At 36.8% G+C, this 14,280-nt stretch overlaps 1 protein-coding gene across 1 annotated transcript; it reads right to left on the reverse strand.

Moving 5' to 3' along the window:
* Nucleotides 1-3,032: 3,032 nt before the first annotated feature.
* On the reverse strand, nucleotides 3,033-12,035 carry LOC137037177 (G2/M phase-specific E3 ubiquitin-protein ligase-like). The gene is made up of 7 exons (XM_067410991.1): nucleotides 12,012-12,035; nucleotides 9,126-9,403; nucleotides 7,941-8,260; nucleotides 6,263-6,444; nucleotides 5,673-5,845; nucleotides 4,668-4,882; nucleotides 3,033-3,286 (listed from the first exon to the last, which is right to left on the reverse strand). Exons 1-7 carry the CDS (start codon nucleotides 12,033-12,035, stop codon nucleotides 3,033-3,035), a joined length of 1,446 nt encoding a protein of 481 aa, XP_067267092.1.
* Between the last annotated feature and the right edge of the window lie 2,245 nt (nucleotides 12,036-14,280).

A 14,280-nucleotide genomic window follows, 5' to 3' on the forward strand; every position in this document is an offset into this window, starting at 1 on the left:
ACTCCACGATTTCAGATAGTGAACTGAATATGTTGGTTGCCGAAATCCTCTATAATACCCCAAATGCAGGTGAACGATACGTTCTGGGCAGTCTAAGGTCACGTCAGGTCCGAATACAGCGTTGGCGTGTCCGACGATGTCTGCAACAGCTTGACCCAATCGGACGTTCCTTCAGACGTCGTCACGCAATTCGCCGACGTGTTTACAGTGTTCAAACCCCCAACGAATTGTGGTAGGCTAAGCTTCATTACATTAAAGTTGGCATGTTATAGCTTTCATAATATCACTTTCTCTCTTGTCCACTTGATGTATTTTTGGTAATGAAAAACGTTTTACTAACCAAAACTTTAAAAGGATAGTTCACCCGTAAATTAACAATCACTCACTATTTACTTCATTTTGTTCCAAACCTGTATTTCAAACCTCCAGGAATATTGTGAAATATTATTACAATTTAAAATAACTTTTCTATTTGAAAATATTTTAAACTGTAATTTATTCCTGTGATCAAAGCTGAATTTTCAGCATCATTACTCCAGTCTTCAGTGTCACATGATCCTTCAGAAATCACTCTAATATGCTGATCTGCTGCTCAAGAAACATTTAATGTGTACAATTGTACAAAATATTTGTGTACAATATTTTTTTTCAGGATTATTTGATGAAAAGAAAGTTCAAAAGAACAGTGTTTATCTGAAATCTAATCTTTTGTAACATTATAAATGTCTTTACTGTCACTTTTGATTGATTTAATGCATCCTTGCTGAATAAAAGTATTCATTTCTTTCATTTCTTTTCAAAAAAATAAAAATAAAAATTCTTACTGACCCCAAACTTTTGAACGGTAGTGTATAATGTTACAAAAACTTTGTATTTCAGATAAATGCTGTTCTTTTGAACTTTCTATTCATCAAGGAATCCTGAAAAAAAAGTAGGCTACACAACTGTTTTCAACATTGATAATAATCAGAAATGTTTATTGAGCAAATCAGCATATTAGAATGATTTCTGAAGGATCATGTGACACTGAAGACTGGAGTAATGATGCTGAAAATTCAGCTTTGATCACAGGAATAAATTACTTTGTAAAATATATTCAAATAGAAAAGTTATTTTAAATTGTAATATTTCACAATATTACTGTTTTTACTGTATTTTTAATTAAATAAATGCAGCCTTGGTGAGCAGACGAAACTTCTTTAAAAACATTAAAAATCTTACCGATCCCAACCTTTTGAACAGTAGTGTGTGTATATATGTATATATATATATATATATATATATATATATATATATATATATATATATATATATATATATATATATATAAACTGGCATTAGAGTAGTTCTTTTTTTCTTTCTTCAAAATTTTAAAAGTAAATGTACTCGTTTTGTTTTAAGCAACACCAAAATGTCTAATAATAATCTATATCATGAAATATCAGGTTATTTGCAATCAAATTCCAATCATTTCTTTATACTATAAAGATTTGGCTTCACCTTAAACTTGCAGACTAATTATCATTTCTTAAACAGGCATATCGACGGAAACCACAAGCTTGTCAGATGGAGGATGGTTTTTCATGGATGTGTGGATGGTTTTAGTCGAACCATCATCTACTTACAGTGTCTGAACAACAACAGAGCATCAAGTGTCTTAGAACTTTTTCGTGAGGGTGTGGCAAATTTTGGTTTACCATCAAGAGTTCGTTGCGATCATGGTATGGAAAACATAGAAGTTGCTCGATACATGCTGGAGAGAAGGGGGCTTAACAGACGTAGTATCATCACTGGTCGTAGTGTACACAATCAGAGAATTGAGAGACTGTGGGCAGAACTTAATCGTGTTGTGTCGTTTCATTTTAGTAACCTATTTACATTCATGGAGAACCACGGTGTTCTAGATTCCACCAATGAGTTTCATATGTTTTGCTTACATCTCATTTACTTGCCAAGGATTCAGAGAGCTGCTGCTGAGTTTAGAGCTCAATGGAACAACCATGGCTTATCTACACAGAGAGGACAGACACCCCTGCAACTGTGGCAGACAGGTGTTCTCGGCACTGCAGGGTTTAGTAACTCTGCTGTTGATGCGGTTTTTCAAATTGACGGAGACTTTGGAGTTGAAGATGATGGCCCTCTTCCTGTGTTACACACTAACAACAACATTGTTATTCCAGAAAACAACTTCCATGTAAATGACACAACTGCAAATTTAATTAGAACATTTAACCCTCTTCATGATGATGGTAACCATGGTATAAACCTGTTTGTACAACTTACTAGTTTTCAACAATCTTTGTAGGCCAAAATGGTGAATAACCATAGTTTTAAGTTTGCATAATGAATTGTTAATGAGGCAGATTGTTTATGTTCTCCTTTTTATTTTTGATCAACATTTGATTTCCAAAAATGAATTTCTTAAGAGATGTATAGAATAGAAAATACATAGAACAGGGCTACACTCAACATGCAAAACTTTCAATTACAGTTCATCAACATTTTGTTCTTAGAAAGTTCCTCATAAAAATAAAGTGCAATCACTAACATACGGTTAATTACTTTGGTAAACAAACATTTTTGGGTGTCTATAACTCATGCTTTATAAAACAGACATTATGACACCTGTAATGTTGGATGTGGGATTTGGAAAGTTGTAAACTTTTTAGAACAAATTTGCATTAAATGCATCTGTTTCACATTGCAAACATATTCAACAGTAAAAAAAACAAGATTGTTAGATACCAAGGTTTTTAGGTACTTAACACACCACTTGAAACACTGCAATTTGTACAGGCAGTGAAACAACAATAAACCAAGCTGCCACAAAATTAAAATCACCTGCCTAGCATTGTGTAGGTTTCCCTTCATCCAAATTAATGAGGGGCAGGTCTAGAGATGGAAAAGCCTTATTAAAAATCAGAGGTCAACAAAAAATAGCCTCAAACTGACAACAGTCTTTTTTAATTCATAACTGCTCTGAATAATAGTGCTGAGCAGAACAGCACCTCAGAATGTAAATAAAACTTAAACTATTCTCGTCCAAATCCTTGAGTATTGCCCAAAGCAAACTCCATGCTCTCTTTGAATGCTTGGTAGGAAACATGCAATGGCAGTTTCATGCAGTTTATACAGGTGTTGGCCATGGGCAAAAGTCTAGCAGTGGATGGTGCATCTTGATGCAGAAATTCAACTGAGGGTTGAGGGGAGAAACCTATAGGAGGAATAGCATCAGCACCTGTAGCAAAGGCCAAAATCTTCCCAAGTTTGGCAGGACCTCCTTCCTCTGGAAGAAAACAAGAGACAGACCACATAAAAATCATATGCAAAGCAAGCACATCCCTGACCTCCCTACTACCTCTTGTTTTGTTTTTTTTGAAGTCTTTGAAAATAATGCATGCAAGTAGAGGTGTGCAATATCTTGATTTTAAATTTATTATTAACATTTATTTATTAATATTATTAATTCAATTTTCTCCACAATCTACCTTTGAAGAGAGATCATAGTATCATGCTGCAGTGCACATTCTGTCAATTTAATTCTGGCACCTGCATCCCAACTTACTGTACAACAGCACATATATCACATTTAGCAACACAGTGGTAGCGTTACACTTGTGTGGCATTCTTTGCCATCACGAAAGTGTATTATTTGCATTTATACTACAGGGATATAAATGCAAATAATACACTTGGTTTATTTGGTCCAGACAAAAGAAGAAAAAAAAAAACATTTAGTCCTGGTCCGATTAGCGTTCAGATTGGCAATTTTATCTCCGAACCAAAAGATATGGAACCTTAAGGCATAGGGATACATTCACAACGTGATTGGTCGGATTTTATGGAGTATTGCCTATTTTGAGACGGAACTTATCGATCTCTGTCTGTGTGTGTCTGTGTGTGTGTGTGTGTGTGTGTGTGTGTGTGTGTGTGTGTGTGTGTGTGTGTGTGTGTCTGTGTGTGTGGTCTGCATGGGATGGTATTTTAGCCAGCTGGGAACTTGTGAAAAGCTTATAAAACGTGTAGAGTAATCAAAACAGAGGCGGGAATCCATCCGTCACGCACAAACGATCTGCTGCATGGAGATGCGCGTCTGATGCCTGTCATGGGCAACTATGACAAGAAAAACCGATATGCATGAGGATGCTGTCCACTTTAAGTGTTCCTGTCTTTGGTTCGTCTCTGTGTTGCGTTCATATATCATTCGAACCGCACCAGAGTTCGTTTGGAAGCAGCCTGAGACCCATCTTTTCAGCGGTCTCGGTCCGCTTGTTTAGTGCACATCAGGGTTCGGATGGCAGCGTTCACATATGTTCAAATGAACCGCACTAACCGAGCAATCGCACCAGGGTTCATTTTAATCGAACCAAACATGTCAAGTGTGAACGCACCCTTAGTTTCTGTATAAGTCGAGTCTTATGGTGCTTGAATAATTTAAAATCATTTGCACGAATACGAGCGTGAATTAATTAACCTTAAAAAAATTAACCTTGTGACTTTTGACAGCACTACTTGAAATACATTAACTGAATGTTCTAAGGTGTGGTAACAATAGTATAAGCAGAATAATTGACTCAGAGCCGTTAAATTAAAAACAAAAAAAAACAAATGGTTGATTTCTTGATGAACATGCTTTTCCATGATGTGTGTATGTAAAGGTCACTTACCTTCAACATCTTCCAAATAATCTCTCCAAAATGGAACCACAATCTCCTCAGCCACTCTTCTGTTGCTGCCTTGTGGAGACAATCGAATGCTGAAGAGATCTTCCACAGTCCTTGCTGTCAGGGGATCTGGTGCATGGCAAAGTAGAGGTAGAAATGTCCCTGGATGTTTCTGTATTGCGTCCAGTACTCCTAAAGTCCTCAGGCCATCTCTAAATCTATAATTAAATTAAACAAGGATACACAACAAACAGTACCCATCAGCTCTTAAAGGGAACCACTGGTGTTAAGACTTGTATGGCTTAATATTAGTGGTGGGCGGTTAACGGCGTTAACGTGCTGCGTTAACGCGAGACTCTTATCGGGCGAAAAAAAAATATCGCCGTTAATCTATTCTCAAAGTTGGGTTGGGAGCTGGGTCTATATTATGATGCTACCACTTACAACACCACAGTCGATTTTTAATCAATATGATATAATGGTTAAACGTTTCCTATGGAATGGGAAAAGGCCCAGGATAAAGTTTAACAAATTATGTGCTTCTCGGGATAAGGGAGGGTTGGGACTACCAGACCCTCGGCTATATCAGGTAGCTTATGAAATGGCCAAATTGGCCAAGCATTGGAACAATAATACTCAATTAGATTGGGTTACTATTGAGAAAACTCTGTCTTGGCCATACAGCCCTATTGAGCTTTTCATTTTTTGGCTGAACACTTTATAAAGGCCTTTGCACACCGAGTCCGAAATTCGCAAGCAAAACTTTCGCACGTTAAAAAAATTCATATATCATTCGAACCGCACCAGAGTTCGTTTGGAAGCGGACCGAGACCCATCTTTTCAGCGGTCTCGGTCCGCTTGTTTGGTGCGCACCAGGGTTCGGATGGCAGCGTTCACATATGTTCAAATGAACCGCACTAACCGAGCAATCGCACCAGGGTTCGTTTTAATCGAACCAAACATGACAAGTGTGAACGCACCCTTAGGCAAACCAATGCAAAAACTAACCTCTCAAATGGTCCCCGGAGCCTGTGAATCACTTGAAACATTATTATGTCTTTAACAAGCACATCTCGGTCCTCTATTCGTCTTAATGGCCTGAGGCAGCCTGCATTGGCTAGATAGTCCCTCAGTGGTTCTGTGGCCACAAGCAGGTCATGCAGAGTGGAACATTCTGAAATCTAACACAAACAATGACACATATGTGGAAAATCGTGCCATAATAATTTTCAATTTTATTAAATATCAAATGTCCATGATTGAAGTATAAAAAAACTCAATTCAAAACTATATAAAATGGCACTTAATATTTAATTCTGTTAAATGACGTCTATAATAATAATAATAATAATAATAATAATAATAATAATTCAAATTCAAATAGTTTTTTTCCATATTTCTAGCTCCATAAAAGCAGCATTCCTTTCTACCTCAGAAAAAAATCTATATTTTGTGTTCAGATGAACAATGAAAGGAACACAAATCTGAGATGGAATAATGATTGGATATATTATGATAGAATTTTTATTTTGTTGTGAACTAATCCTATAAACATTTACAAAACAACTAATGGAAAGTAGAGGAGAAATAAAAATTACCGTTTTGATTTTCTCGTACAACTCTGTATCTGCAATATCATCCAAGGTAGGATTTGCAGATTCCAAGCCATTCACCAGACAGGAAAACAGTGTTGGGGACAGGAAACCAGGAGAGGGTCCTCCATGAACTAGGCTCACAGCAATGGCAAGACCAGCAATGAAGTATCTATCCTCCCTTAAAGCTTTGAAACAATGTAATTATAGAAAAATTTGAGAACCAATTTGAAAACTTTCTTCTGTGAAACGTAAAAGTAAATTTAAATATAAATATAAATAAACAAATAATCAGAGGTCCTTGATGGGAACACAATCATGAAAGTCAAACTCGTATGGTCAAACCTAATTTCCAAAGAAATGCCATTACAGAGACTTTGCCGAGAGAGAAATTTTATAGGCCAATTAAGGAATTACACGGGCAGATGCTGCACAACTTTCCGTTTCTGACACGCGCTTGTCACTGAAAAGGAGGAAAGCAAACAGAGACTTAATTTGAAATCATATTGCTCCTACTAAGTGATTTCAGTGTCATTCAATTCATTGCAATCAATGTCTAATATTTATAAACCGAGGCAGCAAATTAACCTTTTATCGGCACAAACAATTGCGACTGTTTGGTGAATGAGCTATAAATTACATACAATTTGATTTGCAGCCTGATTATTATCGAAATATAGGCCTAACTGTCAATCTAAACATCTAAACATCAAGTAGTCTAATCTAAACACCTTGGCCTAATTAACTGGTTCCAGTCAAGAAGGGAAAAACAAGGACTCAAAATATAATGAATTAATTTATAAACAACACTAATTTTATCCGTTAACTCGTTCTATTTAATGTAACAATTGCAATTCACTTTATACAGTGTATTTATGTTTTTTTTCTTCATTATTATTGTTTTATTTAAAGAAAATTGCCTTCGCCTATAGGCTACTTTACATGGACAGTGATTAAAGTCACAAACCAGCACAAATCGAGCACAAACGAACGACACCAGTTTCGTGCGATTTAGACAAAGTGGGGTGGAGAATAACGTCACAGCTCCCGAATTATATTTGTTATATCTGTGGAAGGAGAACAGATACAGTGTTTGTTTTAACGGCACAAACCAGCACAAATCGAGCACAAACGAATGGCACCGGTTTGAAGCGATTTGAACGACATGGGGTGGAGAATGACGTCACACGACCAAAAAAAAATAATGCTTAATATCTCAAACACCAAACCAGCACAAACGTTCGTTTTTGCGGCACAAATCAGCACAAACGTAGCAAACGAATGACATATTTTTGAGGATTATTTCGCTTTATGGGGTGCCAACTTCACGGAGGTTCGGAATGTATATAAAACACATAAAATGGATGTTTAAATCAAAAACAATGTTTAGAGTACATGTAAACAGATCTGCAATAGGATTCAATTCATTTGGATTGACAAATTGGTGCATGTAAACAGAGCCATTGAGACATAAGAGGCGTAAAACTCAACAGCGGCAAACTCCATATATTGTATTGGCAGTTACCTTGTCATTCTCACTCTTAATTAAGATGAGGAAGCAATTTTAGAAAATAAACATTTAAAAAAAAAATTGTATACAATTAGTATAGTACACTAAAAAGTATACAGTAGAAAATAGTATACAATTCTATTTTCTGAAAAGTAAGTAAAGGAAACAGCCTACCTGTGCTGTCAAGAGCCAAGTTTTGCTGATGTTCTTGTCCTTCAAAGATTGGCGATAGCAGTAGGGCTTCCATGAGTAATTTTAAAAATTCCCTTCTTGGGCCTCCTAGGTCAACAGCTTCCTCATCTTGTCCCATGTCATCCGAAAACTTGACTGATATGCTGTGACTTGGGTTGAAAGACAGCCTTTTGAAACCACGCATGGCTCCGTCAAATACCGAGCCTCTATTTATATTAAACCTGCATTGTTTGTTGCGATCAATTGTTACGGCAAGACCCTGCAGAACATCTTTGGCAGGTGGGCCATCTGTACGATCCATGCTGTTAGAATTGAAAGGGGAACAAGTATTAGGACTGGCTTAATCTTAGTAAGATATGTTTGATAGAATCCAATGGCTCAGTGAGGTCTGCACTGACAGCAAGATAATTAACACTTTCAGATGCCCAGAAAACTACTAAAGACATATTTCATTTTCAAAGAGTTCATGTGACTACAGTGGTTCAAGCTTAAAGAAGCAAAGAGAATACATTTTGTGTGCCAAAAAAAAACAAAACAAAACTATAATTTACTTTATTCAGTATCTAGTTATGAGCGATTTCAAAACACTCCATTACAGCATTCTCTTGTAAGTGTACCTGCCACACATACAACATTCCTTACGGTACTGATGAAACTACCATTTAAAAAAACAGAATGTTATCACCAGTATTTTGAAGCTTTAGTATTGCGATACTACTGTAGTACCAGTATGGTACTATATATGCCATTTTTTAATCTGCATTATCTTCTTTAACTTTATTAATATCATAAATGTTTATTTGCACTACCGTTAAGCACAAGCGCTATATACTGTCAGAGAGGGAATTTGCACGTTCACTCTGCGCATTGCCAGTGAAAATCACTTGGTTATGAACACAAGAACACTGGCGATAAACATGTGCGATGTTCGTCCTGGTGTGTACAGGCCTTAAGATTGAATCACTGTAGTCACATGAATCGTTTTCATGTTTGTATTTGGTAGCTTTCTGGCCAAAAAAATCTCTTAATTTGCATTACAAATATGAACAAAGGTCTTACTGGTGTGGAATGACATAAGGGTGAGTAATTACTGACAGAATTTTCATTTTTGGGTGAACTAACCCTTTAAGAGGACAATTATTGTTATTTTTTTTTAAATATGCTTACTTGCAACTTTCAATGCTTGCTAATATCGCTCGGTTTAATTCTTCATCCTCTGAAGATACATCAGTGACAGAAGGAATAATAGACAGGTATGCAGCATATCCACCGTCATTTGTTGATGAAGCATTCTGGTTGTAGTCACTGGAAGAGGGCTGTACAGCAGTGTTTTGGTTTGTCATGCTCTGATCATCAGTGTTCTCCAAAGTGGTTTCATTTACAGTTGTGATGGCCTCTTCAGAAACACAATCCATCTCATCAGAGTCAGAGTCTCCAGAGTCAAACTAATCAAATAAACACAGTTAAGTAAAATTAAAAAGTATATGAATGAAGTGTGTCAAAACAGAAACATAAAATTCTTATATATACCGCTTATGCAAATTTAAAACTGCTGTCTGCGATTTTTGTCCCTCTAGCGGTTAATAAACAGAACTGCACGCGTCTTGCGTAGGAACATTCTAGCCAGAGCTACTTTTCTCCATGTATATTTATGGCAGGTCACACAGTTACTGTGATGCTCTGCGGCGGGTCCTACCAGTCCGGTCTGAAATAGTCCGAATATAAACACTTATTATAAGTGTACCATAATGATTCAGGATAAGACAAAAACACGGTTTGGAAAATGAAATCATGTTGTATATTCTCATTATATAATTTTTGTAAATTTTTAACACAAAAAAGTTGCGGACTGCAGCTTTAAGTTTAGACAGCCCTATTGACCTTATTCCTGACTAGCCTACTGCATTTCACATTATGGGTTGCACTTCCAGTTGGGGAACTTCTATTAAAAACAAAAACTGAAACTAATCATTTCAAATCATAAGGTTGCCCTTGAAGTAAAGCTTTTCCGTCAGTTTGAATGAATGAGCTGTCAATTTTTCTTTCAATGTTTTATTTTCAGACATCATGAGAATAACGTACGCTTGGTATTTTAACGTGACATGTTATAACAAGAATATCTATGGCAAGAGCTCTTTTTTCATGTATTAATTCAGAGGGGACTATGTTTATTAAATGTGGGAATGTGTTTCCTAGACATGGGTGTTACAGAAGGTCATATACTGTGCTTGTGTGCATCACGTATGATGTATGCTTTTTAAATGAATTACTTAATACAACTTTAAATTTACTATTAAAACCGAATTTAAATAAACTTTACATGCATCTTTTTAATTATGGGTCCTCTGCTGGATGTATATGGTAATTACACTAAAAAGATTTCGATCGCCATTATCATCATCATCAAGTGTTTTTTTCATAAATGTAATATTTCATATGTATACAAATGGTGTAGAGGAATTTTGCTGTAAATGGATAAAAAGTAGCCTACTTCATATCCCCCCAAAACACAAGCATAATCTGTATCAAAATTAATTTCATTAAAAAAAATGTTTTAATAAAGTCACACATTAGGTGTTGTTTGTCACATTGTGTTCCGAAGATGAGCGTAGGTCTTATGAGTTTGGAGCAACATGAGGGTGAGTAATAAATGACAGAAATTCCATTTTTGGGTGAACCCTTTAAACTGACAAATTAAATGACAGTTAGGTCAATTCAAACTTAGCTTCAAAACCAACCAGAAACTCCAATCAAAAGTTAAAAACATAAATTTGCATTTTTCACAGATGGTGTTTTGAACCATTTAGATTACTTACCACAAGGGATCTTGATGGGCAAATGTATATTGTTCTCGATCTAAATATTTTGAATAAAAGCAACCCGTTAAGCTCTTGGCCTTCTTGAAGTTTAGGCGCAACTAATTTGCTTCCGCAAGGCATGAGGAATTCAATGCTTTAAAAAAAAAATAAAGCAAATGTTAGCAATGTTACGTTAGTTATTAACTTGCATCAACAAATGCTAAATAACATTCATATTTACTGGAAACTTATAGCTACCTGACATCCCCTGGAATTTTCTCCATGAAGTTTTTGCGCACTTCTCTTTCAAATGTAATTTGGTCCCATATTTTATTGATCTCAAAACCATTAATTATATGTCCATTGTCATGCAACATACTTCTAGTTCCGTGCTTGCACACTGTGCACCAGGATGGACGTGGTAACAGAATGATGTCTTTATTGAATGTTGTGTGCCGTTGCATCGCTGACCTAGAAAGGAATAATTTGGCCAACAATGTTACTCATTCTTCAAAATATCTTTAGTGTTCAGCAGAAGAAAGAAAAACATACAGGTTTGGAACTGGATGGTGAGTAAATAGAATTTAAAAAATGTTATTATTTAAATCCAGGTTTTACGTTTTTTAAGTGTATTACCTCTGTAGACGGGTGTAGTAAACGGGATTACTAAAGTTTTTTGGTGATTTTTAAACATTTAGAACAGTATGTACTCATTTACTGTTTACAACTCTCCAAATCAATTAGAAAAAATGTATTCAATTTGAGAAATGCGAGAAGAGATGCTGTAAAAGTGCCAGCATAGAAACGTAATACTTCCTGTTTACTTTTCTGCCAGTATGTCTAACGAAGGTCGTCTTGTTTAATTCTAGGGTGTAATCAGCATCCTGCCGAGGACGCAGCCCACAAAATGAGAAAACTAGAAATGAATCGTTCACCTCCCGAGTGCCGAATCTCCTCCTGCCTGACTCGTTCATTTGGCCCCTACTCTACGTTTGTACTTTTTTTTTTTTAAATAACCGTCAAAAGACGTCTATAAATGAAAAATTAACGTAAGAAATTCGGAAGCTAAACTAATCAATTATGTTTACTGTCACTGAAGAATTATGGACAACAAAGAATGAGCGAATTACAATTAAAGACGACTCGTTACTGAGTCATATAAAAGATTCATTCAAAATTAACGAATCAAATGACATAAATAGTAATTTATCTTGTTGCTAATTTAGCCAATAATGCTTAGAAAAATCGAACTTACCTTTTCCTTGGTTTTGAAGCCCATGATGAAAAATACTGTCGGGTTGTGAAGCGTGGTGTATCGCTAGCATCACTGTTAGTGCTAGTACTCGGAACACTAACGTTAACGTTACTTGCCACACCTCTCGAAGGTGAGAACAAACGTCTCATTTCATCCTCTGTGGCACTAGCCACATCAGAAATGTTTGTTCTGGGTGGCTGTTGCTGACGGATGGCGTTTGCCATTTCGCTGAGTTGCTGTGGAGATTTTAAAATGTTTTGCAAAATGTCGATGGCGTTAATTAGTTCACTCATCTTCACCTCGAATGCAGGAAAATGTCGTTGGCGTGGGGGAGGGGAACCACTGTTGGTGTGAAAACGGCGCCAAACACGTAGCCAATCAGAGCCCGCGACCCCAAGTGGTACTTGGTGCGAGCGTGATAGAGTTTGATAGTGTGTGTGAGAGAGAGAGAGTTTGATAGTGTGTGAGAGAGAGAGTTTGATAGTGTGTGTGTGAGAGAGAGAGAGTTTGGTAGTGTGTGTGCGAGAGAGTTTGATAGTGTGTGTGCGAGAGAGTTTGATAGTGTGTGCGAGAGAGAGTTAGGTAGTGTGTGCGAGAGAGAGTTTGATAGTGTGTGCGAGAGAGTTTGATAGTGTGTGCGAGAGAGAGTTTGATAGTGTGTGTGAATGAGTTTGGTAGTGTATGAGAGAGAGTTTGGTAGTGTGTGTGAATGAGTTTGGTAGTGTATGAGAGAGAGTTTGGTAGTGTGTGTGAAAGCTTTGATAGTGTGTGAGAGACATTATAGTAGAGTATGAGAGAGAATTTGATAGTGTGCACGAGTAAAGTTTGAAATATGTCTTGAATGGCCTCTCATAGCTTCCTGCTTCAACAACACATATGCACTGCATACGGACCGCACACGCACTGCAGACGGATTATGTGTGAAATAGGCGTACGATTTACATGAGCTAAGTCATTCACACCAGTCAATTCAAGCAGTTGAAGCGTTATTCAAATTAACATGCTAACATTACCATCTAAAAGGCCATTATAGTAATGGGCGTTTTTGGCAAGTGATACAATGCTAACTATTACAATTAAAAAGACAGTCCTGAGCTAGCTAGTAACAATATGAGATAACGTGTAGCCTACGTGTTCTTAGAGTAAACACAAAACAACAAACTTTGATGTTTATGGAAACTCATCCCATACGAAACAGAAAAGATCTTGTTGCCTCCATTGAAATAAGTTGTTCGGGCACACTTTCTCTTTGTCGGGGTCTTCTTTGTGGATGTAACCATCTCCGAAGTTTGCACTATGTGTCTCTTTGCCTCTAAATGTCCAATAATTCGCATGTCCTGACAGTCCTGCCACTCTTTTTCCGCAGCTAAAGAATCCAGCCGTATGTTGTACCTACTTCAAAACATTTTCGGTGTAACGGCCGCGGTTGAGCTCGTCTGCGATATTCTTTGCGGCGTCCATCTTCATTAAATGTTGATATCAGCTAGAGCCGACCAGAGCGCTGCATAAATAAGTAGCCACACTTCCCTTGGAGGGCGGCGGCAATAACAAAAGAAACAAAAGCCGGCGTATCCGATTCCAGTATGGAAATACAAACAGACAATGACACGCCCCTAATGCGAGATAGAATCTCTGAAAAACAAGCCGATTTCAAGCTCAAAATGTACGCTTTTAAATAAACCAATACTGCTATCTAAAACACGGAGATTCTTCTTCTTGATCTCAACTAACAGATTCTGCAAAAAAAAAAAAAAAAACGAAAATCACCAATTTTGAAAAAAAAAAACGCTTCTTTCTCAGTTTGCTCAATAGTTGTGCTGCTGACTTGTGTCCCTGGTTTCTGTGACAGGTCGCATATACAGTAGATGGTGCAAGTTGGTTTAGGCAAGTGTAAATATGCGCATCACTGAGAAAAAAAAAATATTATGGAAATAAATTGTAGCCTGTGTCTCAAAGGGCAAATGTGTAAATGTTTATAGGATAGTTTATGCAAACAATCATGGTTATTCCTGTAGGTTTAAGCTTTCATTTCTTGTTCTCAGGGAAGCACAAAACACATTTTTATGATCCAGGTAGGCTACAGGCTTCCAGTGTATAGGTATCAAGTCTAGTTTTGGTTTTGTTTCATGTTCATGTTTCATGTTTTATTTTGAAGATTGGTCATGTCTCATTGTTATGTTCCTAGTTTGCCATGTGCTCCCTTTTGCCATGTGTTCCCCTTGTTTGTCATGAGGTGTGTTCACATCGTTTGCGGCAGATGGAGATGTGA

Source organism: Chanodichthys erythropterus, chromosome 15 (genome assembly GCF_024489055.1).
Source record: "Chanodichthys erythropterus isolate Z2021 chromosome 15, ASM2448905v1, whole genome shotgun sequence".
Classification (NCBI taxonomy): Eukaryota; Metazoa; Chordata; class Actinopteri; order Cypriniformes; family Xenocyprididae; genus Chanodichthys; species Chanodichthys erythropterus.

Bases quoted from the DNA above. Each gene is read 5' to 3' on its own strand.
- LOC137037177 (XM_067410991.1), bottom strand. From the start codon at position 12,035: ATGGGCTTCAAAACCAAGGAAAAG. The intron at 4,883-5,672 runs GTTAGTTTTTGC...ATTTAATTATAG, and splicing joins CTCCGGGGACCATTTGAGAG to ATTTAGAGATGGCCTGAGGA. The intron at 3,287-4,667 runs GTAAGTGACCTT...GTTTTCTTCCAG, and splicing joins TTATTTGGAAGATGTTGAAG to AGGAAGGAGGTCCTGCCAAA.